The following is a 26,542-nucleotide window of genomic DNA, read 5'->3' as shown; positions in this document are numbered from 1 at the left end:
CACCCGTGTGCGGCCGAAGTACGGCCACCGGAGGACAGCCGAGATGCGGTCGTCGGACTCCAGCCGGACTAAAGCTGCCGGAAATTCGGCCGTGCTACGGGCATTGTAGTTCAGCCACAGTATGTTAACTGTACTGAGGCCGGTGGACGACCACTGCATGCAGCGCAAGAAGATGACTCAATCGCGCTGTCAGCAGCACAAACCCACCATTTTGGGTCCACTGCACCCTCATCAAAGTGAGCCCGCGCGCAAGCACCAGCCGACCAGCCTTCTGCGCAGCCTGGCTTAATTATCAGCGTCAGTTTACACGAAAATTAATTTATTCCACAGTGCTCACAAATGGTAGTTCCTTTATTTGGTGTGCCGCTTTTACTGTCGAATACAGCAGATATCAATTTCTTTGCACAGCTGGAATAGATGTATTGTCCACGTCCTGATATCTTCTGTGGGGCGGCTTACCTGTAATAAACAAGGAAGGATGCTGCGGGGGGAGGCGGAAGGCGCATACTTTAGTGGGTTGAATTTCACAAAGATGAAAGTGCCGCTTTTAGGCAATTTCTTTTAAGACGATACTTTCATGCTCTGACTAAATCAACTATTTTTACAACAGCTGCTTGACCAGTTTTTTTTATATAAAACCAGTGCGAATGCCTTTACGAAGCAGTTCGGTACTCCACAAAACACTCAGCAGCAATCAATATAATTTACTTCACACAAAAAGTATGTCCAGTATTTGCCCATTTTTCTTGCAAAGAAAGTTTCTACTCGATCAACTTTTCTGATGATCTTTCACAGGGCTTATCCTAAAAGAGATCAAGGAAGTACTTTCAGTTTCAATATATTTTTATGTTGTTTTCATGAGTTACGTGCACACTCCTTATTAGTCCAAAAGAACTTAATTTTCCTCTAAAGTCGTACTATGTTAAGAAAATTCTAGACGTGTTGCGAATGACGCCCTTCTTCAGATGGCTGCAGTTGTATCCCTCTGTGTTCACACAAGGAACGGCGTAAGACAAGAGTTTCATATTTAAAACAAATAACTTAGCAATTGTAGTATTCATACAGCAAACCTTGCATATTGCAACGAATAAAGCAATAAATATTCATTTCTCAAGTTTGAATGCGTAGGGTTCTCAACCCATCGGAAGCGAACTTGCGGCTCCGCAAGTTTATTTATTTATTTGTTTGTTTGTTTCTTTATTGATTTGTTCAGTTATTTATTTATTTATTTGATACCTGCTTCCCCTTGCATGCATTATAGCAGGGAGATACATTACACTAAGCATCAAATATGAGATCAAATAACAAAATAATTCTACAAAGCGCGGTGAAAATCGTCATTGTAAACAGTGGATAAAATCCCACATGAAAGATAATTACACTCTCATCTTGATCTAAAATAAAATAATCGCACAAGGCGTCACTTTAAAGGAAAGATAATAATTTGCTTCAAGCTGATGATGGTTGGGGTTTTATGTCGCAAGGCCGACTAAGGGCAAAGAGCACCAGAGAAAAGTTTATTCAATGAAGTGAAGTGGTTACCACAAAAAGATAGGTAAAAAAAACGTGTCAACGGAACATAGTAAAATCAGTTAAAGATAATGGTGATGGCTGGTGTATAGGGCCAGATTTGATTATGCGTGATAGGAAATGAGGTTTAAAAACTTAACGTCTGACAAATACTCAAACACACGTTTCACAGAAACAATGGATTCGTCACCTAGAAACAGCGATGGATGTAGAGGGATATGTTGTCTGTAGAGTTCTCTGAAGTGTTTGCGTCGTGTTGTGTGAAGTGCCTTGCATGTTATTAGTATGTGCACTACGGATAGCGCCTCTCCGCACCTGCTGCACTGGGGTCTAGAAGATCCCGTCAGCAGATACGAGTGCGTTGCATGGGTGTGCCCTATCCACAGCCTACCCAAGGCGACTTCCGTGTGTCTGTTGCGTGAGTCAGCTATCTACCGTCCCAAGTGTGGCTTTATTACATGTAGTTTGTTGTCTGTCTGTTCATCCCAGTGTGTTTGCTATGTTCAGCGCAGGTGTTGTCTTATGTGTGGCTTGAGGTCTGTGTAGGGTATCGTTGTAATGTCTACAGTGTTCCTGAGTGCAGCAGCAGCGGCCCTCTCGTCTGCCAACTCCTTCCCAGCGATCCCTGCGTGTCCTGGGACCCAGCAGAGGACCAGCTCATGCTTTTGTGCATACACGGACATGATAGTGTTGAATACAAGATTAACTATGTGGTTTTTGGGGGGCTTGTGCGATGACAGTGCGCGAACAACACTCAAAGAATCTGTGTAGATGATGGAATTGGGAATTTGATTTTCAAGAATGTGTCGTACAATCAGTAAAATTCCATACGCTTCTGCAGAAAAAATTGTTGTGTGCATGCTCATGGTTCTGGCTGCATTGAACTTTGGACCATGAGCAGCGCACGACACCATACTCGGGGTTTTAGAAGCACCACTATAAAATTCTGTACATGTGTATTTAAACTGCAAAGACAGAAAGTGCTGCAGTATTGCAGCTCGTGGTACACGATTTTTGTCAAGTCTCATAAAAGAAAGGTCGCACGACACAGGGCGAACTTGCCAAGGCGGTAAACTGTTAGAAAAGGATGACCTGTAGACATCTAAAAACGAAGCACTGAGATGCGAGGCTCGCTCTCTCACTCTATGTGAAAAGGGCAGAGGAACGGATGGGCGATTTAGAAAGAGCAGAGATGTTGATGTATCGTTAAAGACAGGATAAAAAGGATAATTATTCAGCGACGAAATTTTAAAAGCATAGAGCAAGTCCATGTACGTTCATTGGTTCTCAAGGCTCCACTTATCACACTCGACATAAAGACTCTCGGCAGGGCTAGTGCGAAAAGCACCCGAAGCAAGGCGAAGGCCCAAGTGTAGCACTGGGTCCAGAATTCGCAAGGCTGTCTTAGTCGCCGACCCATACACCACACTGCCATAGTCCAAACGAGACCCAACCAAAGCAGTATACAAGCGAAGCAGGAATTCTTTGTTGGAACCTTAGGATTGGTGGAACAGAACCTTAAGTATATTCATTGCTTTGAGACATTTATTTTTAAGTTCCTTGATGTGGGGAATGAATGTGAGTTTGTGGTCAAACACCACACCTAAGAACTTGTGCTCCTTGTTCCCAGGAAGCGACACGCCATTAAGATGAATGTCTGGGTCCGGATGGACCCCGCGCTTTTAACAGGATTCAATTTAAACCCATTCTTGTCTGCCCAGCCGGCTAGTTTTGTTACACCAAGCTGGACTTGACGTTCGCAGATTGACATATTGCATGATATATAGGATATCTGGACGTCATCTACATACATGGAATAAGAAATTGTAGGTGGCTGTGCCTTACCAAGAGAGTTCATTTTTACTATGAAGAGAGTGCAGCTCAAAACGCCACCTTGTGGCACGCCATTTTCTTGCGTGTGAACCTTTGAGAGTGCACCGCCGAGTCTTAGTCGGAACGTTCTGTCTGACAAGTAACTGAAAAGAACTGACCCGAAACACCGAATGACTTGAGGTCACTAAGAATCCCATAACGCCAAGCGGTGTCATATGCCTTCTCAAGGTCGCAAAACACAGTTAAACAATACTGCTTATGCGCAAAGCCATCCTTGATGTACGAGACAAGAGCTAGCAGTTGATCGTTCGTCGATCGCCCCACCCTGAAGCCTGCCTGGCTGCTCTCGAGAAGACCGTTGTACTCAAGGAAGTACACGAGCCTGCGATTTATCATCTTCTCGAAGAGCTTGCACAGGCAGCTCATTAGGGCAATAGGACGGTAACTTGAGGGGGATGACGGGTCCTTTCCCTCCTTCAGGAAAGCTACAACTATAGCCTCCTTCCAAGAGTTTGGAATGTGCCCCGAAAGCCATATCTTGTTATATAGGTGTCTGCGTCTGCGTGTCTGCGTGTAGGTGTTGTCTGCGTGTTGTGTCTGCGTGTAGGTGTTGTATCATTGTGTATGTGATGTTGTCTGGGCCTGGAGCTGAGGGTTTACACGTGCTCAAAGCAGCCCTCAGCTCATGCAGTGAAAACTCTGAGTTATAAGAAGATGTTGACCAATTATTATCTAGTATAGGCTTTTTTCGGCCATTTGTGTTTCATGCAAGTGTTTGTGTAGTGTGCTGAACTAGAAACGTGTTGGAAGTGTTGTGCGAGTGTGTCAGCCTGGTCTTTGAGTGTGTCCCCTGTAGTGCTGACCAGAGGCAGGCTGTGTGTTTGCTGTCCTTTGAGTTTGCGTATTCTCGTCCATACTTTCCGTGTGTCTGTGTAGGAGTCTATGGATGTTATGAAGGAACGCCGACCCTCTCGTTTTGACTCACGGCGCACACGTTTTCCTAACGCCTTGGCCCGTTTGAACAAAAGGAGGTTACTCGACGTGGGGTACCGAGGAAGGACACCCCACGCCTTGTTCTGGGCCTCTCGAGCCCGCCTACAGTCCTCATTCCACCACGGCCTCCGCTGGTTGCGTGGGGCGCCAGAGGCGCGGGGAATGGACTTTTCGGCGGCGTCGAGGATGTGCGCCGCGAGCAGTTGGGCAGCTTCTTCAACGTGTAGGTGTCCTATGGATGTGTGGTGTAGTTGTGATGTCTCTTTAAATGTATTCCAGTTAGCTCTTGCTTCAATAAACCTTTTATGGGAAGATGGACTGCTCGGGCCTGTACCTATATACGTTAATGAAGTAGGGAAATGGTCACTACCATATGGGTCCGTGCCCACACCCCACTCAAGACATGGAATAAAAATTGCAGAACCAATAGCCAGGTCAAGATGTGAGTATGTGTTGTGACCTATGTTATGGTATGTAGGCTGTTTACTGTTGAAAAGGCATGCTCCAGAAGATGTAAGGAATTTCTCTATCAGGCGACCTCGGGCATCCGTTCTGGAAGAGCCCCAAAGAGAGTTGTGAGCATTAAGGTCGCCTGTAAGGATGTATGGTTCGGGCAGCTGGTCAACCAGCGCCTCGAAATCAGAGCTCGTAAGTGGAACATCAGGAGGAATGTATATGGAGCATACCGTTATCAAATTAAATATTATTGTGCGAACGGCTACAGCCTCAAGGACGGTGTTCAAGGTGACAGGGTGGCATGCTAAGGATTTGCGGGCGATTATGGCCACACCGCCAGAAGAGTGTGTGCAGCCATCCCTGTCTTTCCTGTATACCAGGTAACTATTCAAGAAATTTGTGTGTTTGGAATTCAGATGTGTTTCCTGGACACACATTAAACTTGGCTGATTGGCATGCAGAATCTCATACACGTCGTCAAGAATATTCAGAAGGCCTCTGCAGTTCCATTGAACAATATTTTCTCTTCCCATTATTATGTGTTCTGAGCTACTGGAGTGTGACTGTTTATGTAGGGTCTTTCGGGGCTTGCACTCTTGCAAGGGGTTTTCTGGCCTTCTGTACTGACCTGGACGTCGCAGCCCATTCCTTCCGTTGCGATGAAAGCCGGAAGGGCTCGACGTCCATGTCGTCATCTGAAGGCAAGGGGGTGCCCAGCGGACTGGGCCCCCTTGACGTGGTACCCTTTCGGGTGTTCTTTGCCTGCGGTGCCAGTGCCGAAGGCGTGGGGAACACCACAGATGGCACAGGCAGTGAGGCGAGGGAGGGGGTCGCTGCGACTGCCTCCGTCTCCATCTCGTCCGGGCCCTCGCGTGTGCTTCGTGCCGGTGGAGAAGAGGAAACAGTGGGTGCAGCAGCTTCCCCACCAGACTTGGTTGCCACCACAGCCGCTGCCGACTCAGCGAGCGGTGCGAAGGTGGGTTGGGCTGCCAGAGGCAACCCAGGGGGGGGGGGGGGGCGGGGGCGGGACCAAGTCCGAATCGCGGTACTGGATTCCCGCCGAGACCAGACGCTGCTCCGCCCCCCGGCGAGCTGCGTCGGCGTACCTCCCCAGAGGGAAAGAGGCGAACCTCTTCCGCGCCTCTGGGAAGGTGATGTTTTCAGTGACTTTGATGTTAATGATTTTCTTTTATAATTGAAACTTTTCACAGCTGCGGGACCATGCTGCATGCGGCCCCTGACAGTTTGCACAGGTGAAGGTAATAGAGTCACAGTTTTCAGTAGGGTGGTCATGTGCGGCGCATTTCGCGCAGGTCGTTTTGCCGCGACAAGAAGTTGTAGCGTGCCCGAATCGCTGGCACTTGTAGCAGCGGCGCGGGTTAGCTATGTACGGACGTACACCACACCGAATGAAGCCAGCATTGATGTGCTCAGGAAGTTTTGGTTTGTTGAATGTCAAGATTGTATGCTTTGTTGGTATTTCTACATTGTCACGACGGATGGTGATTCTCCTGACAGCGGTAACGCCCTTATCCTTCAGGCCTTCCAGAAGGTCGGCCTCTGTTTCACTTAGCAGATCTGGCTTAGATATCACACCCTGCGAGCTGTTGAGGCTGCGGTGGGGTGTGACAGTGATGTCCAGATCTGCCATGCGGGTTTAGGTCAGGAGATTTGTGGCTTGCTGCTGCGTCTTGACTTCAACTAACACTTCGCCTGTTCGCCGTTTTTTTGCCTCGAAAGATTTGCCAATGATTCCTTCAAGAAACTTTGAGACGAGGAATACAGACTGGGAAGAGAGGGTTTGGACTTATCTTTTGATTCAAGGACCAAAAAACGAGGATAGTTGTCAGGTTTCGGACTGTTGATAGTTGGTAGGGATGGAAAGGAAACTTCGGTGTGGCCCCTTTTCAGGGACCGATCACGTTTTGAGAGGGGTTTTGATTTATCCATATGGCATAGGAAAAAGCAGGGAGACGGGAGTACTTTCTCCTTTGACCTTACCCTGGTAGTCAAAGAGGTCCCGGAGCTCCCTGCCTGGTAAACAGACAGGGAACCCATCCGCCGGAGCTTGACCTGGGCTCCGACGGCCACCGTTCGTGGTTTCTAACCCTCCACCTATAAAAACATCGCCACGGTTGGATCCAGCTTATGTTTGGGGGCTCGGGGTCCGCAGTATCGCCAGTACCGTCACCAAGATTGCTCAAGGTGCCCTGTGCGGGGAATATGCTTCAAGCTACGATCCCACTTTGAGATATGTAGAATGGCGCTTGGGTATACTTCTCCCCTTCTATTCCAGTGTTCGAATGATAGATATTACGAAAAAATTTCAACCTCAGGTTTCGTCTATGATCTTTCCCGTCTTACCATTTAAGTTTACCTTTACTTTCCCTCATCCTTAGTTGACAGTGCCAATACCTAATACAAATGGCACTGCCCTATTCTGTATGTTTTCGAGCCTATCAACCACCTCTTTGGTGTAGGGATACCAGAAAACACATGCGTACTCCTACATTGAGCGCACATGAGTGAAATACGGTTGTTCTTTTAAGTTAAGGGGAGGTTCGCTGAAATTTTGTCTCGGAAAGCCAAAAACACGTGAAGCCGTAACTCTTATGTTGTGAACGTGCCTGGTTCTCTAACAACTCGTTAAATAAACTCCTCGTTATTTACGCTGTATACGCTGTTCTGTTACGTTGTATACTGTATACTATTACGCTGTATTATTACTGTATACGCATTCAATTGGAATGAAGGTTTTCTTGTAAATTTGACGTTAACACACTTTTTAAGATTCAACGACTTTTCTGAATCAGCACACCAGGATGTTATTAATTTGAGTCATGCTGCAAGTATTCGGAATCTCGTTCATTCGCTATAGTCCTGTAAATTAAACAGTCATTCGTGAACATTTTTAACAAAGATTTGAGGCCACACAAACAAAAGAGGGCCCGCAACTGAGCCTTTGGGAATTCCTGAGGTCGCGGGAACATATCCGGAGGAACAACCATTGAGAGCGACCAACTGCTGTCTTAGAGAGATATACTCTGCTATCCATTCAATAACCGATTCATTCAGTTTATTGCCCGCAATGTACTAACAAGAAGGTGATATGAAACACCGTCAAATGCTTTTTTGCCGCACAAGAAAATAGTCAGCTACTTTAAGCTTTAACCAGTCCTACATCGGCAGGTCTTCTTCCAAGCACGTCTGTGCATGAATTCTCGGCGCCCAGACGGGCGGCGTTGTTCGCATAATGACGTATAACCTGATACCTTACGAAGGCCGGTCTCCTCTTGAACACCGGTTGCTGAAAATTCTGCGGCCGTTCGCTTACCGTTATTCGACCGAGGACCGCTAACCGAATAAAAAACGTACATTCTGAGGCCGTAAGTCGGCCGGTCTCCTTTAGAACACCGGCTGCCCGAAGAAAACGAATGTTCTGCCGCCGGACGCGCGGTTCACCGTTGAAAGAGCGGATGCGCGGCAGCCGGTCTCCTTTCGAACACCAACTGCCACAAGAATACGGATATCCTGTGTCCGGTCGCTTGCCATGCTTCGGCTGAACACCGCATCCCGAAGGAAAAACGGATGCCCCAAAGCCGTACTCCGGCCGATTTCTTTCTCAACATCGGCAGCCGAAAGGCAACTGAATATCTGGCAGCCGGGCAGCTGCCGTTGTGCGTTTGAACACGGGCGGCCTGAGAAATACCGAAGCGCTGGTTGCCGAATGTTGGCCGTTCATCGTATGATCAGTGGCTGCCAGAACCTGGATGCTGGCCAGACATGCCAGAAAGCGGCCATAGACGGGCCGGACTTCTGACCCACTTTCTGTGCCGCCTGGGTGGAAACCGAGAGCACGATAACAGGTGCGGTGGTATCCCGCATATGCTCAGTCCAAGTCAGGTCACAGCACAAAGTTAGGCCAAGGTATATGTATAAAAGCACCAGTTCAGCATTCATTTTAAAAATTATGTAGGAAGTTGTCAGCGGATTGTGGCTTCGTTGGAAGGACACAAGTTTACAATTGTTAGGACTAACTTCCATTTGCCAGTGCTCACACCAATGCTAGACCAACTTGGTTAAAGGTCCCTTTGGAGCCTAGTTTGTTCGTGCGCATTAGTTATTGGGTGAAACAAAACGCCGTCATCTGAAAACATGCGTATATTACAGGTTGATGATGATGGTTGGATGTTTATGGCGCAAGGCCAACTGGGGCAAAGAGCGCCAAAACAATAGCCATATATGAGGGGTGAAAATTTAAACACTAAGTAAAGTCAGCAAAAAAAAAGAAAAAATAAAATCACTAAACGACAATGAGCATGCCTGGTGTATAGGGCCAGATTTCATTATGGGTGATAGGAAATGAGGTTTAAAAACTTGACGTCTGACAAATACTCAAACACACGTTTCACGGAAACAATGGCATCGTCACCTAGAAAAAACGATGGATGTAGGGGAATATGTTGTCTGTAGAGTTCTCTGAAGTGTTTGTGTCCTGTTGTGTGAAGTGCCTTGCATGTGATTAGTATGTGCACTACGGATAGGGCCTCTCCGCACCTGCTGCACTGGGGTCTAGAAGAACCCTTCCGCAGATACGAATGCGTTGCATGGGTGTGCCCTATCCACAGCCTACCCAAGGCGACTTCCGTGTGTCTGTTGCGTGAGTCAGCTATCTACCGTCCCAAGTGTGGCTTTATTACATGTAGTTTGTTGTCTGTCTGTTCATCCCAGTGTGTTTGCTATGTTCAGCGCAGGTGTTGTCTTATGTGTGGCTTGAGATCTGTGTAGGGTATCGTTGTAATGTCTACAGTGTTCCTGAGTGCAGCAGCAGCGGCCCTCTTGTCTGCCAACTCGTTCCCAGCGATCCCTGCGTGTCCTGGGCCCCAGCAGAGGACCAGCTCATGCTTCTGCGCATACACAGACATGATACTGTTAAATAGAAGATTAACTATGTGGTTTTTGGGGGGTGTATGCGATGGCGTAGAGGTAGAACGTAGAGGTAGAACAGATGCAGCGATGGCGTAGAGGTAGAACACCCGTCTCGCAAGCAGAAGGACCGTGGTTCGAATCCCGGTGCCGGACAATTCCCACCGGATTAAAAAAAAATCCGCGTATTGATGGAATTGCACAAAGGGGCTTGGGGTGCGGCCTGACCCCGGCGACCATTGCCGGTAATGCACTCCCTCACCAGAGCAGGATTGGCCATCCTGGTGTAGTAATGGCCGCTACCTCCCATGAATACGCCACCTAACCCTCGGCCCTCAGTCCCCAGCGGCTGCGAAGCAAATGACCACGGCGGCGGTCAGACCTCTGACGCAGCAGAGCGTGCTAAGAATCCCTGGATCCGGACAGGCCGCCAATGGAATCTGAACCTGGCAACGTTTAACGCGCGAACCTTATCTAGCGAAGCAAGTCTCGAGGTGTTGTTCGAGGAATTAGAGGGCATTAAATGGGCTGTAATAGGGCTTAGCGAGGTTAGGAGGGCAGGCGAAGCCTTTACGGTGCTGAAAAATGGACACGTCCTATGTTACCGTGGTCTAGAGGACAGAAGAGAACTGGGAGTGGGACCTCTAGTCAATAAAAGCATAGCTGGCAACATAGACGAATACTATAGCATTAACGAAAGGGCAGCAGGTCTTGTAATTAGGCTAAATAAGAGGTACAAGCTCAAGGTGGTGTAGGGCTACGCGCCCACATCCAGCCACGACGACCAAGTAGTGGAACGCCTCTATGAAGATGTGGAATCGGCAATGGCTAAAGTAAAAACACAGTATACCGTAGTTATGGGGGACTTCAATGCTAAAGTAGGCAAGAATCAGGCTGGAGACAAGGCAGTTGGGAACTATGGTCTGGGCTGTAGAAATAGCAGGGGGGGGGGGGCTAATAGTTTGAGTTTGCAGAACGGAATAACCTACGCATAATGAATACCTGCCTCTGTAAACGGGAGAGTCGGAAGTGGACCTGGAGGAGCCCGAATGGGGAGCACAAAAATGAAATAGACCTCTTATAATGCGATTACCCTGGCGTCGTGCAGGATGTGGAAGTGCTCGGAAGGGTAAGGTGTAGTGACCACCGTATGGTAAGATCTCGAATTAGGCTAGATTTGAGGAGGGACCGCAACAAGCTAGTACGAAAGAAGCCGATAAATGAGCTAACAGTAAGTCGTAAAGTAGAAGAATTCAGGATCGCGCTGCAGAACCGATATTCCGCTCTTAACGAGGAAGCCGAGTCTACGACACAGGAAGCCAGCGACAACCTTACACACATTATCAGAGAGTGTGCAGTAGAAGTCGGGGGCAGTATGGCTAGACAGGATACCGGTAAACGTTCACAGGAGACTAAAGATCTAATCAGGAAACGGCAAACCATGAGAATCTCTACCGCAGCTTACAGAATAGAACTAGCCGAGCTCTCGAAGTTAATCAATAAGCGTAAGACAGCTGACATACGGAAGTATAATATGGAGAGGATCGAATACGCTGTAAAGAACGGAGGTAGCCTGAAAGCAGTGAAGAGACGTCTTGGCGTAGGGAAAAATCAGATGTATGCACCTAAGGATAAGCAAGGCAATGTCATCACAAATAGGGATAAAATAGTCACAGTGGCCGAGGAGTTCTATAGGGATCTGTACAGTAGCCAGGACATACAGGATAATGCCGAAAGAGACAGTAGATCACAGGAGATAGACATCCCACCAGTAACGACCGAAGAAGTAAGGAAGGCTTTGAAAGAAATGAAAGGGGGCAAAGCACCTGGTGAGGATCAGATAACAGCAGACCTCTTGAAGGATGGCGCAGAAATTGTCCTTGAAAAACTGGCAAACCTGTATACGCAATGCCTAATGACCGCAATGGTACCGGAATCTTGGAAGAACGCGAACATCATCCTAATCCATAAGAAAGGCGACATGAAGGACTTGAAAAATTACAGGCCGATCAGCTTACTGTCAGTCGTCTACAAGGTATTTACCAAGGTAATCGCTAACCGAATTTCTGCAACCTTAGATTTCAGTCAACCTAAAGAACAAGCAGGGTTTCGTAAAGGTTATTCAACAATGGACCATATTCACACGATCAATCAGGTTATCGAGAAGTGTGCTGAGTATACTGAACCCCTATATATAGCCTTCATAGATTATGAGAAAGCATTTGGCTCGGTCGAAACCCTAGCAGTCGTTAAGGCATTACGGAACCAGGGGGTAGATGAGCATTATGTAAGAATACTAGAGGATATCTACAATGGGTCTAAAGCTACGATCATCCTCCATAGGTAGAGCAGTAAAATACCTATAAGGAAGAGTGTCAGACAAGGAGACACAATCTCTCCAATGCTATTCACAGCATGTTTACAAGAAGTATTTAGAACGTTGGATTGGGAACAGGTGGGAGTAAGGGTTAATGGAGAATACCTCAGTAACCTCATATTTGCTGATGACGTTGCCTTGCTAAGTAACTCGGGGGACGAATTGCAAAGCATGCTTTCCGCACTGGGCGAACAGAGTAGAACCGTGGGCCTGAAAATTAATATGCCGAAAACTAAAGTAATGATCAATAACTTCGGGACAGCACAGCGGTTTGAGATAGGTGGCGAGGCAGTGGAAGTGGTAAACGAATATATCTACTTAGGCCAAGTTGTGACCCCAAATCACAACCATGAGGTAGAGATAATTAGAAGGATCAGAATGGGGTGGGGTGCATATGGTAGACATTCTCAAATAATGAATAGCAGCCTACCATTGTCGCTGAAGAAGAAAGTGTATGACAGCTGCATCTTACCGGTACTCACCTATGGGGTATAAACCTGGAGGCTCACTAAGAGGGTTCAACTTAAATTGAGAACGAGAACGACTCAGCGTGCAATGGAGCGGAAAATGATAGGTGTAACATTAAGGGACAAGAAGAGAGCGGAGTGGGTCAGGGAGCAAACGGGTGTTAAAGACATATTAGTAGAAATTAAGAAGAAGAAATGGACGTGGGCAGAGCATGTAATGCGAAGGCAAGATAACCGCTGGTCATTAAGGGTAACAGAGTGGATCCCTAGAGAAGGCAAGCGTTGCAGGGGGCGGCAGAAAGTTAGATGGGCAGATGAGATCAAGAAGTTTGCGGGGATAAATTGGTCACAGTTGGCACAGGACCGAGGCAATTGGAGAATAATGGGAGAGGCCTTTTCCCTGCAGTGTGCGTAGATAGGCTGGTGATGATGATGATGATGATGATGATGATGCGATGACAGTGCGCGAACAACACTGAAGGAATGTGTGTAGATGATAGACTTCGGAATTTGATTTTCAAGTATGTCTCGTACAATCAGTAAAATTCCATATGCTGCTGCTGAAAAAATTGTTGTGTGGACGCTCATTGTTCTGGATGCACTGAAATTCGGACCATGCGCAGCGCAGGAGACCATAGTGGAGGCTTTAGACGCGTCACTGTAAAATTCTGCAAGTGGGTATTTAAACTGCAGAGACAGAGAGTGCTGCAGTATTGCAGCTCGCGGTACCCGATTTTTGTTAAGTTTCATAAAAGAAATGTCGGAGGACACAGAACGAACTTTCCAAGGAGGTAAAATGTCTGAAAAGGATGATCTGTACACATCTAAAAACGAAGCGCTCAGATCCGAGGCTCGCTCTCTCACTCTAAGTGAAAAGGGCAGCGGAACGGATGGGTGACTTACAAAAAGCACAGATGTGGATGTGTCGTTAAAAACAGGAGTAAAAGGATGGTTATTCAGCGATGAAATTTTAAAAGCATAAAGTAAGTCCATGTACGTCCGTTGGTTCTCAAGGCTCCACTTATTACACTCGACATACAGAGTCTCGACAGGGCTAGTGCGAAAAGCACCCGACGCAAGCCGTAGCCCCAAGTGTAGCACTGGGTCAAGCATTCGCACCGCTGTTTTAGTCGCCGACCCATATACCACACTGCCATAGTCTAAACGAGACCCAACCAAAGCAGTATAGAGCCGTAGTAAGAGTTCTTTGTCGGTACCATACGATTGGTGGGAGAGAACCTTAAGTATATTAATTGTTTTCAGACATTTATGTTTAAGTTCCTTGATGTGTGGAATGAATGTGAGTTTCTGGTCCAACACAACACCTAACTTGTTGTCCTTGTTCACAGGAAGCGGCAAGCCATTAAGAGTAATGTCTGCGTCCGGATGGAACCCGCGCTTCCTGGAGAACACAACGCAGGATCTTTTTGCAGGATTCAATTTAAACCCATTCTTGTCTGCCCATTCGGATAGCTTCTTGACACCAAGCTGGACTTGACGTTCGCATATTGACATATTACATGATTTAAAAGATATTTGCACATGGTCTACATACATAGAATAAGAGATTGTTGGTGGCGTGTCTTTCCAAGAGAGTTCATCTTTACTATAAAGAGAGTGCAACTCAACACGCCACCTTGCGGCACGCCATTTTCTTGGACGTGAACCTTTGAAAGTGCACAACCAACTCTTACTCTAAACGTTCTCCCTGCCAAATAACTAACAAGGGTGTTCAACATATTACCCGAAACACCGAATGACCTGAGGTCACTAAGTTTCCCATAACGCCAAGCGGTGTCGTAGGCCTTCTCGAGGTCGAAAAAGACAGTTAAACAGTACTGCTTATGCACGAAGGCATCCTTGATGTATGAGTCAAGTGCAACCAGTTGATCGTTCGTCGATCGCCCCACCCTAAAGCCTGCCTGGCAGCTCTAGAGAAGACCATTGTACTCGAGGAAGTACACGAGCCTGCGATTGATCATCTTCTCGAAGAGCTTGCACAGGCAGCTCATCAGGGCTATTGGACGGTAACTTGAGGGGGACGACGGGCCCTTTCCCTCCTTCAAGAAAGCCACTAGAAGAAAATCACTTCAAGAAAGCCACTTCGGGTCACATTCCACACATTCCAAGAGTGTGGACTGTGCCCCGAAAGCCCTATTTTATTATATAGATGTAGAAGTGCTTCAAGAGTGTCTGCGTGTAAGTGTTGTAACATTGTGTATGTGATGTTGTCTGGGCCTGGAGCTGAGTGCTTACACGTGCTCAGAGCAGCCCTCAGCTCATGTAATGAAAACAGGGAGTTCTAAGAAGTCTGTGATTTGTTGTTGTCGCGTAGGGACTTCTTTTCACACGAGGCTTTACACTTCAGGAAAGTGTTCGTGTAGTGTGCTGAACTGGACACGTGTTGGAAGTGTTGTGCGAGTGTGTCAGCCTGGTCTTCCGTGTGTCCCCTGTTGTACTGACCAGGGGCAGGCTGTGTGTCTGTTGTCCTTTGAGTTTGCGTATACGTGTCCATACCTTGCGTGTGTCTGTGTATGAGTTTATAGATGTTACGAATGAGCGCCAACTATCTCTTTTTGCCTCATGGGGCACACGTTCTCCGTATGACTTGGCCCGTTTGAACAAGAGGAGGTTTCCCGACGTGGGGTACCGACGGAGGATACCCCACGCCTTGTTCTGGGCCTCTCGCGCCCGCCTACACTCCTCATTCCACCACGGCCTCCGCTGGTTGCACGGGGCACCAGAGGCGTGGGGAATGGACTTTTCGGTGGCGTCGAGGATGTGCGCCGTAAGCAGTTGGGTAGCTTCTTCAACGTGTAGGTGTCCTATGGATGTGTGGTGTAGTTTGGATGTCTCTGTAAATGTATTCCATTTAGCTCGTGCTTCATTGAACCTATTATGGGAAGATGGACTGCATGGACCTTTACCTATGTATGTTAGTGAGGTGGGGAAGTGGTCACTGCCATATGGATCAGTGCCCACACCCCACTCGAGAAGAGGAAAGAGAACTGCAGAGCCAATAGCCAAGTCAAGATATCAGTATGTGTTGTGTCCTATGTTATGGTATGTAGGCTGTTTATTGTTGAAAAGGCATGCTCCAGAGGATGTAAGAAACCTCTCTATCAGGCGATCCCGGGCATCCGCACGAGAAGAGCCCCATAGAGAATTGTGAGCATTAAGGTCGCCTGTTAAGATGTATGATTCGGGCAGCTGGTCAACCAACGCCTCGAAGTTAGAGCTGGAAAGTGCAAGATCAGGAGGAATATATATGGAAAATACCGTTATCAACTTATTAAATATTATTATTGGAATTGCTACAGCCTCAAGGACAGTGTTTAGAGTGACAGCGTGGCAGGCTAAGGATTTCCGGGCAATTATGGCCACACCGCCAGAAGAGTGCGTGCAGCCATCCCTGTCCTTTCTGTATATCAAGTAACTGTTCAAGAAGTTTCTGTGTTTAGAATTTAAATGTGTTTCTTGAACACACATTACACTTGGCTGATAAGCATGCAGTATTTCGTATACATCGTCAAGATTATTCAGAAGGCCTCTGCAGTTCCATTGTATTGTTTTCTCTTCCCATTATGATGTGTTCGGAGCTACTGGAGTGTGACTATTTATGTAGGGTCTTTCGGGGCTTGGACTCTTGGAATTGGTTTTCTGGCCTTCTCTACTGACCTGGACGTCGCAGCCCGTTCCTTCCGCTGCGATGAAAGCCGGAAGTGCTCGACGTCCATGTCGTCATCTGAAGGCAAGGGGGTGCCCAGCGGACTGGGCCCTCTTGACGTGGTACCCTTTCGGGTGTTCTTTGCCTGCGCTGCCAGTGCCGTAGGCGTGGGGAGCACCACAGATGGCACAGGCAGTGATTGGGGGAGGGAGTCGCTGCGACTGCCTCCGTCTCCATCTCCGTGCCCTTGCGTGTGCTTTGAGCGGGTGGAGAGGAAGCAGTGGATGCAGCGGCATCCCCAACAGACGTTGTTGCCAGCACAGCCGGTGCTGGGTGAGCGAGCGGTGCAGAGGCTGGTTGGGCTGCAAGAGGCAGCCCAGGGGGGGCGGCGTCGGGACCAAGTCCAACTCTCGGTACTGGGTCCCTGCCAAAACAAGACACCGCTCCGCCCCCCGGCGAGCTGCGTCAGCGTACCTCCCCAGGGGGAAAGAGGCGAACCTCTTTCGCGCCTCTGGGAAGGTGATGCTTTCGGTTACCTTAACGTTAATGATTTTTTCCTCAAGATGAAACTTTTCACAAGCGCGAGAGTCGCTGCGTGTGGACCCTGGCCATTCGGGCAGGTGAAATTGGTTGCAGTGCAGTTGTCGGAAAGATGATCGTGCTGGGCACATTTGGCACATGTTGTTCTGCCGCGACAGGAGTTGGTACCATGCCCGAACCTCTGGCACTTGAAAGAGCGCCGCGGGTTCGGGATGTACGGCCGGACAGAACAACGGATGAAACCTGCGTTGGCATACTCGGGCAGTGTAGCGGTCGAAAGTCAGAATCAGATGTTTGGTGTCTATTTCTTTGTTGTCTCTCATAATGACGATGCGAGAGACACACTGTCATTGCTGTCACACCTTGGTCTTTTAGGCCTTCTAGCAGATCAATCTCTGTCTCGGTTAAGAGATCTGACTCAGATATCACACCCTGGGAGCTGTTGAGGCTGCGGTGGGGTGTGACTCTGATATCAAGGACTACCATGCGGGTTTGGCTGATGAGAGTTGTGGCTTGCTGCTGCGTGTTGACCTCAACTAAGACCTCACCGGTTCTTAGTTTTTTAGCATTGTACCTCTTGCCAAGGATGGCTTCAAGAAACTTTGATACAAGGAATACGGATTGTGAAGAAAGAGGCTTGGATTTGTCAACTGATTCAACTATCAAAAAACGTGGGTAGTTGTCGGGTTTCGGGGAGTTGATGGCAGGAAGAGGTGAAAAAGATTCTTCGGTGCGGACCCTTTTCAGGGTCCGATCAGGTTTGGAGGGGTTTTTTCGATTTACCATATGGCACAGGAAAAAGCAGGGGACGGGGGTACTTCCTTCGCTCGGGTTACCCTGATACCGAGAGAGGTCCCGGAGCTCCCTTCCTGGTAAACAGACAGGGAGCCCATCCGCCGGAGCTTGACCTGGGCTCCGAAGCCACCGTTTGAGGTTTCTACCCTTCACCTTAAAAACACATCACCATCGTAGGTCACAGCTTATGTTGGGGGCTCGGGGTCCGCGGTATCGCCAGTACCGTCACCATGAATACTCAAGGTGCCCCGTGCGGGGGTATATTACAGGTTAACTTCGTTGGTAGGTCGTTAATGTATATTAGAAATAACAACGAAACAAGGACGGAACCCTGAGGGACAGCTGATGTAACTTGTATATAATTAAAGCGCTGATAATTTACAAGGACAGATTTAAAATAGTTATTTAAAAATTCTTGGATCCGGATTAAGACTGCGGGGTGAAAGTTTCGTTCCTGAATAAAAACCACTAAGTAGCTGAGCCTAAAACTAGCCTAACAGGGCTCTCCGCTGGTTACACTGTCCCAAGACCCTGTATACGCTTCAGTCTTGACCCGGATATGTTTTTTAAAGAAGGCACTCTTCAACCGAGTTATCGTAGCGGCTCTTACAACCACCTCTTAGCGTAGTAAAAGACCGGGTTCACATTGCGATTGTGACCAAAGAAAGTCAAGAAAGGGATAGCCTTCCGGGTACACCAGTGGGTATTGCATCGGGCCGGTATTCCGAAGGTCGTGGGTTTGGGCCCTGCCGGGCATTATGTTTCTATCCAGTTCCTTTCACTTCTAAATATAAACGTAGTTCCTTCCTGCCTTATTTCGCCTTTGTTTTTCTTCGAGTTCTTTGCTGCTGCCCTCTGTTTATGTGCTATTTTGTAATACTGGCTTAAGTTTATAGTAACATTTGCAGACTAACGCAGTTGACAGCTTTCTGAGTCTACAAGAGTCATGTCAAGTGTGCTTGATCTGATATTGACGAGATTTCGTAGACCCTTTTAAGTAACTGTGTTGGAGCAGACAACATGTTTAGAACACTTTTTTGGCTAGGTTCAATAAAGTTTTCCCCGAAAAAAAGTGATGGCTTTTTAAGAATGACTATGTTGAAGAACATTTGTCCGCGTGCATAGTATAGAGATGAATGCATGCAATTTCAATTCGTCGTTTTTTATTTGTTCTATAGTTATTGTGCAGTACTTTGGTTTTCCGGTACCTGCGGTAGGCTTATAAATTGTACCAGTACTGTTATCATTCTTCTGCGCGTCTAACTTGGAAATGAAGTGGCAGATGTCTGGACGGAAAGGATTTTCAAACTGAATTTATGGTTAATATAAATACACCAGATTGAAATGTTATTAGAATAATAGTAAAATTAACGTTATAAAAAATCGCCGCGCGCTATGAGTAACAACATCATGAGTAACAACTGCGCAAATAAAAACGTATTCAACAACTTTTTACTGAGTAAATTCGTAATGGCGCAGACGTTATCCCTCATTTCCTTTCCGCTAATATGCATATTCGGGGACCCGCATTCGGGGACCCTAAAGGGAAACTCTCATTTTCCCAAGTACGCACTGTCATTAAAGCACGAGCTGCTGACTCCAGAAAGCGCTCAGCCTAGTCTTTAATATTAGCGTTGGACAGATTGTACATGTAACGTGTTTAATAACTACTCCTAGGCCAAAGCATTTGCTTCGTGACTCGCCCATTTCCCAATGAATGCGCAGTACGGTGGCAAGTCTCGTGCCTCCCTCGATCGTTCTGAGCATCTCAGTTGAAAACTCCATCTTAGCGAAGATATTTCTCAGTGAACGTACGATTAGGAAACGCAGTTTGTGCAAGTAAATTTATCACATGTATTCGTGAAACGTATCTTGCTATACGCGTGATCTGAGTAATACGGCTCTGTGTGTATCTCTCGCATTTGTGTAGCACACAAAGCGAGCTCGAGGACATGCTGAGAGCCCGAGGTGCTGTTCCCGCCACTGTCGGCGTCCTCGGAGGGCGGGTGCATGTTGGTGAGTGCAGCCGCCATCCTGGCAATCATGGTTGAAAAAATTGGCGGATTTCACGCATACGTGCAATCGACGTGCAAAGCTTTACCGTTGTGCTTGTACAATGACATCATCATCTGCATGGTTTTTACGGCAGAGATAGATTTCTTCGTAGACGAAAAGTCGCGTGGAATTGTCTTAACTATGTGGTACACCTTGACCATAGGCACCGGACACTGAAGTTTGCGCGCGACTGCAGCTCCGCCTCTCGCCGCCGCTTAGCAACTCTGGGTCGGTGGATGTCGCGACCGGCCGTTCAGCCCACGTAAAAACACGCGCGCTGCGTGCGGTTCGACGTTGTAAGGCGGAAGGTTTTTAAAGAAACATAGTTATAATTGCAAGTTGCAGGGTCCGAGAGGATCAAAATTCTGCGGGAAAGAATTACTGGCATCGCCGCTACTGCTGCGTGAAAAACTGCTACAATCGCGAAAGGCAGCCTGCAATCGTTCTGTACAGGTTTTACGGACAGCCGTGGAGATCAAGCCTCGCAAGAAATGGATTTTACCAGTAAGAAAGCCATGACATTTCTCGTCAGTGGAAGAGTAAAATTAGGAGTACGATGACTGTTTATGCGCAGCGCAGACACGAAGGGCCGTAAAATTAAAACGTTTGCTTTCAGTGTTTCATACACATCGCTCGCTGCGATGAATCGCATGCCGTCGTAGTATTTGCACAAAAGAAAGTATTACAGCTTCCGCCACTATTGTTTTATTAGCAGTAACCTTTTTTTGCGACATTCACGGCACCGAATGGATGCCAAAAGGCGGAGCAAGAATATGTTCACAGCACTTCACGGGCGATGCCAAAAGCAATGTCAAGACAGTCAATACGCATCCCGCTTACTGCCCTACTTTGTTCCCCGAAGTTTACAGAGTTCGGCCACGCATTCCAAACGAGAGCCTGGCAAACTATGAAAGGCAAGGTTGCATTCGCTCGCGCTGACTTCTTTAATGCGTTTTGCGTAATATGAAAGGTGAGAATATTATTGATTAGGCAGAGGATCAGGAGGAGGAAGAAATACTTCTTTGGAGAATTCCGAACGGCCTGAACAAACTGTATCACAATTAGCCGCTAAGACAACTGTTACTCTAACATAGAAGCCGAAACTAAACGGAATCTTCGTAAAGACAACCGCAGTGCCGCAGCAGATTTTCAAATGTGTGAACTGCGTTTACTTTGTCATCAGCTAATAACGCCTGGAATCAGTGGTTAATTAGTGACAACACGAACCGAGCTGTAGAAGGGCAACCGAAAAAGTAAGTGTAGTGTGGTTTTGCCAACAGAGGAAACAACACAAACATGCTTCCGTTGTGGAGCGCAATTGTATACGCTGGGGTCACTTTATTAGGCTGTGTTACGAGAAAAAATTAATGCCGACCTAAATTGGCGCGGTAAATAAGCGTCCCTTGCTGAGAATGGGACTTCGCATCGTCGATTTCTTTCATGGCGTGCACGCGCGGGGGGGGGAACGTACAATCTCTGTAACTTCTCGCGCACGCGAGGCCGACCGGAAATCGCACAGAAGCACTTCAGACATGGGGAAAATACTTGCCAGAACAGTTTTCAAGCGCGAGACACCTTTCAAAAACAATCGCAGAATCCCAAAACCAAACCGAGAGACGTCGAATATAGTGCCGCGAACCATGCATTGTGTTTACTTGTGTTTTGCCTTTACCGCCCGGCTGTGCCGGTCTGTGTTATCTCTGTGCCAAGGGAAGTGCTTGTTCCATTCTTTCTTTCTGTGCCGCATGTGTTATCTGTTCTGATAGGGAGAGCATTCCGATCTAACGTGAACAGCCCAGAATAATCTTCTTGGATCTACAAGGTTCTAGATGTGAATCGACGGTTCGAGAACCACGCTCGCCGAAAGATAAAAAGCCTGCAGAGCAGACGCCGGGGTATTCGACTCGCCGTAGCTCGCATGCGTACGTCATTTTGGTAGTGATCACTCCACGACGCCGCAACCGCACCCCGCTCGCCGTGCTGCTGTAAGGATCGCCGACGATCACGTCACTCTCCCACCCCGCGCAAGCTTGATGATCGCCGTCTACTGTGAGGATGCTCCTCCTGACATCGACGCTATCATAGAGAGTGACCAAAGGTTGCTACTCAACCGCGGTGTCTCCGTAGCAAGAGGCATTACGCGCTTAAGGAATGCAAATCCAGCGTTTTAGTCACCAATTTCACCGAGGAGTACCAGCATCTAAACAAGGGCGCTGCAAATGCGTTCCTCGAAGAAACGCAAGAAGCAAGTCAAGTGATCGCGGTCGCCAACTACGAACGCGCACGCGCAGCTGCCGCATCCTTTTGACATGAATTCGGCGCTGCCGCAAGAACATCGGGACAGATTACTGAATTTACTATGTCGCTACACCGAGTGTTTTTCGTTAAGTTCAAAATTACGTCAGACACCCCTAGCGAAGCACCGAATTATAACCGAAGATGGGGCCCGACCTACCCGACGGTCACCGTACCGCGTCTCTTCACACGAGCGGGAAGCCATCCGGACTCAAGTCGACGACATGCTCAGCGACGACACACAAAACTTCCTTGAACCTTAAAACCCTTGGCTTCTCAGTACTGCATCGAACTTCCAATCACGGTAGCTACCTGCAATGTTTAGTGCTTATTCTTGAGCTGGGCAGGAAAGTTCAATATGAAGGAAGACCAAATGCAAAATGTATAGCTTCCTCCGTACTGCGGCTTGTAATATAGTTCCCTCCGTACTGCGGCTCATAATCTACTCATAAAAGTTGGGTACCCAAGCCATTTATTTTCTTTTGCATTATTCTTTTAGCTTTACGAAAAAATATTCACATGGTACAGCACTTGCAAGGTTTGATAGTATATCGAGTTTTATAAGCATACATTTAGACTAAATGACCCCACATAGCAATAACAAGAACTGCAAACATCACAGAACAATGCATACAAGTTTCCTGGTGAAGCCCATGGTTGAAATGTAATGTAATTGTTTTTAAAACATTATTTTATCATGAGGCTAGCTTCTACATGGTGCCTTGCATTATGCCTCTGCCGGTGGATGTGGGGTCATTTGTCACTCTTGCAAATGAAAAGCCAACAGCCAGGGCCCATTAGTTTTGGCTTGTATTACGTGGTGCCTCACGGCAAGCATTCTACCTCTATAGGCTTTTTTAGAGTTGACTAGAACTGAAATCAGCAAAAGATTCTCTACAAAACATTCAGTCTATCCGGAGCTTTAGGGTATGTTAATTTCCATATTTGGGTTTCTTCTGCCTTTCTTATTAACATTTTTTTATAAGAAGGTGCATAACCGAAAGCAAAAGCTTTCCTGTAAACCTTTCGTAGCTATACAATTGTTACAAAATATTTTACTCTAAATATGGCAGCTTAAACTGAGAATATTTGCATTTAAAAACATTAAAATAAATTTAAATTGATCATAAATTTTTAGCTGTTTTTACGCAAAACTGCACATGGGATATTAAGTGCACCGCAGGGAGGGCTCTGGATTAGCTTTAGCAAATTTGGGACATTTAAGGTGCACTGAAATCTCTACACATGCGCTTTTTCACTTTCTGTATTCACCAGGAAAATGGCTGCCAATTTAGACAGCGATTCTTAACAGTAGTTGACGTGCATTTTAAAATAATCTCAAAAAGTATAGCCACAAAATTAGTTTTTACAAGTTGTAGGCGAGCAGCCGCACCTGTCTGGCGCACATGCGTCTCGCTCTGCAAGAAATCCCTGCTAAATCCCGGAGGAACGCCTTGGAAGCCCACCAGACCATCGCGACCAAGTACGGAACAACTTCCGACGACGTTCTACAAAGTTTGGTGAATATTGGCCCGTTTCCCAGGATTTTAAGGGCGAATTTCGGCCTCCAACGTGGGAGGCCGAGCTAAGCCTAACCAAACACGCCGACCCGCCCGGTGCCACCCGGCCGGCACCGACTACGCCCAGCGATGAAGTACTACACCACTGAAGACGGCTGGCACCACCCAGTACGACAAACGCAAACAGGTGAACCACGCAAACTCATTCTCCGAGCTCCAGGCAGTCTCCAACTTAGCCAGATTACTCCACTCGCCTTGCATAGAACGTTAGTCCTCACAAGCAACCTCAACGCAGAGGAAGCGGCAGGCATGACTACTACTGTGGAACCCTTCAAGAATATCGTCGTGATGACCAGCAATAACATATCAACGATTAACAAGCTTCTGATGATCACGCAAATCACCCACGACCAGACAACCCACAGCGTCAGTGTATACGCGCCGGCCGCTCGAGAAACGTGCAAAGGAGTCATCCATCAAGTCGAGCGGAACACCGATCCTGCCACTCTGATGCAACTACTTACTGCCCCACCCGGATTCAACATTGTCGCGGCAAGAATGATGGGAGGCTCCACGACGGCAATTATAACTTTTGAGGGAACATACATACCCCTCTCAGTGAGCCTGGGTGGTGCCATCCACAAATGCAAGCCGCACCGTCCCAAGGCACAAATATGCTTCAAATGCCTCGGCCTAGGACACAGAGCTGATCGGTGCACCCGCGCAACGACTGCTCGCTGCCCCAACTGTGGATACGCCAACAAGGACGAAGCTCACACGTGTATCACCAAATGTGTGAACTGTCAGGGACCGCATCGTTCGGACGACGCCAGCTGCTCAAAGAAACTCGAAGCCGACGCAGTGGTACGGCAACAGGCATACCTCAAGAGGCTCAACATACGTAAGCATGCCGCTGAATCGTCATCTAGAAGCCAACAACAGCTTTCTGAGAAGCCCCAGCAGCCAGCTCAAAGCCAGACAGCCAAACAACAAGCAAGCCCTCAGCAATCCCATCAAGGTCAACCGGCTCCTGGAGAACGACAGCCCAGCAAGGATCCCAACCCCAACAGGCAGCAACAACTTGACAAGGGACCTTACCGCCATAAACAGCAACAGCCCAAAAAGGTGAGCCAGCCACTTTCCTACAAACAAGCTAACCGGACATACAGAGAGGTACTCACACCACACCTAACTATACCCAAAGCCTCGATCTACAATGCGCAAGTGTACCAACAACACATAGGTACAGCACCCCCACCCCCTCCCAACGTACAGCTCGCAGACAACGTTTCTATGGAAACGAGCAACCAGGAGAACGACAGCAGCGAACCCGAAAACAAACGCAGCAAAACCAATGAAACAACCACTAGTGTCACGTTCGAAGAGCTAAACTGCACCCTACAATCCTTTATGACGGAGATTCCTTACGAGATGCAATGCGTGAACCAACGAGTAACAGAAATTACCCACACGATAGAAGCCAGAGTGACGGAAAAATTTTCCACCGAATGCCACCCGCTCCAAGAACAAATACAAGCCGTGCGACGCCAACTCGACATGATTATGCAGAAACTTTATGGACAGTAAGAATAATCTACTGATTTTACAATGGAACTGTCGAGGTTTCAAGCAGGAGCAAGGAGAACTCTACTCATGGCTCACAAGAAACAAGCTCCAACCAGATATTATTGCGGTGCAAGAGCCAGGCAACAACCCAAAGCTTTTGGGATACACCACGCATCAAGCATCTCCCAAGATAGCAACATTAACTCGCAAAGATCTCATAGCATCTCAAGAAGACGCCAATGATATCAGCCTAACCATCAAGATAGGACCAAATCGCAACCAACTCCACATTACTAACCTCTACAGCCCCCCAAAGGATGACCTAATCGATATAAAAACAATAATGCACCCTCCAAACAACAAGAGCAAGCACGTACTACTGGGGGACTTCAACGCACCTCATACAGCATGGGGTTATTCTAGAAATACCAAGAAGGGTCAGCGCCTCTTAAGGGAAATTCAAGATCATCAATACATTCTACATAATGAACTGCAGCAGCCTACACGCATTGGCAACTCAGTACAAAAAGACACAACGCCAGACCTAACCCTATCATCAAGCGGTGTAGACGTGCAATGGTGCAATACGCAAGAATATCTAGGGAGCGACCATGCCATCATCAGCGTAAAAATCAATATCATTCCTAAACGGGTAAAATGGAAGACAACGCGCATTATAGAATGGGACAAGGTTCGCGAAGAGCGCACTAATCAACCACATCATAACATTCAAGACTGGACCGAGCAGCTGCTAAAAGTTGTGCACCGACATACCAAGAACATCATGCAGTATGAAAACGAAGGACCGGTAGAAAAACACATCGTCCACTGCTGGGAAGCACGCAATAGCCTAAACGATGGAAGCAACGTAAGACAAACAGAAACCTCAGAAAGCGAATAGCAGAGCTCAACCGACACATCCGGGAGTACACTAAAAGAGCATACCAAGAACAATGGCAGCAAACCTGCGACAAGCTCCAAGGCACAATGGGAATGAGAAAAACGTGGAACCTACTAAGAGCCCTCATTAACCCTACTACTACTAAAACAATGACAACACAAAAAATTTACCGACTAACACAAGAATTTGAAGATCCCGAACAGCTACTACAAACTATAAAGGAAACTTGCGTAGCCCCTCGGGTCAACCTGAGTATCAAGCATATGTCGGTCCAGCGAATCCCCTCCTCGATGACGAGTTCACCCTGGCAGAATTAAACTCAGCAATCAGTAAATGCACTGGCAACAAGGCACCGGGACCGGACAAGATGACCACACCGTGTCTCAGGAATCTAGGGGAAGAAGATCGCCAACTGCTTCTACAAAACATGAGCGATGTGTGGACAGGCAGGCAGCCTCTCCATATCACGTGGAAAGAAGGCAAGATGGTATTCATCCCTAAGCCAGGAATGAAAATAGCCGTCAGCAACTTGCGACCAATAACGGTCACATCAAACGTAGGCAAACTTATGGAACGAATGGTACTCCAGCGACTCCAAAACCACCTTGAAGAGATGAACAT

General features: G+C 47.4%; 1 protein-coding gene across 2 annotated transcripts in view; it reads left to right on the top strand.

Annotated features, from left to right (window-relative positions):
* Positions 1–26,542, top strand: part of LOC144176057 (pseudouridine-5'-phosphate glycosidase-like) — a 307,408-nt gene that overhangs the window by 76,473 nt on the left and 204,393 nt on the right. For both annotated transcript variants that reach the window (XM_077705179.1, XM_077705180.1), the window contains exon 4: positions 19,515–19,600. In XM_077705179.1, coding sequence (XP_077561305.1) covers positions 19,515–19,600 — 86 coding nt within the window. The remainder of the gene's footprint in view (positions 1–19,514; positions 19,601–26,542) is intronic.

This window comes from Haemaphysalis longicornis, unplaced genomic scaffold (assembly GCF_048455015.1).
Source record: "Haemaphysalis longicornis isolate Haplotype H1 unplaced genomic scaffold, Haemaphysalis longicornis Haplotype H1 scaffold_3, whole genome shotgun sequence".
Classification (NCBI taxonomy): Eukaryota; Metazoa; Arthropoda; class Arachnida; order Ixodida; family Ixodidae; genus Haemaphysalis; species Haemaphysalis longicornis.
The sequence above is the reverse complement of the archived record's forward strand: the minus strand, read 5'-3'. Positions and strand labels throughout refer to the sequence as shown.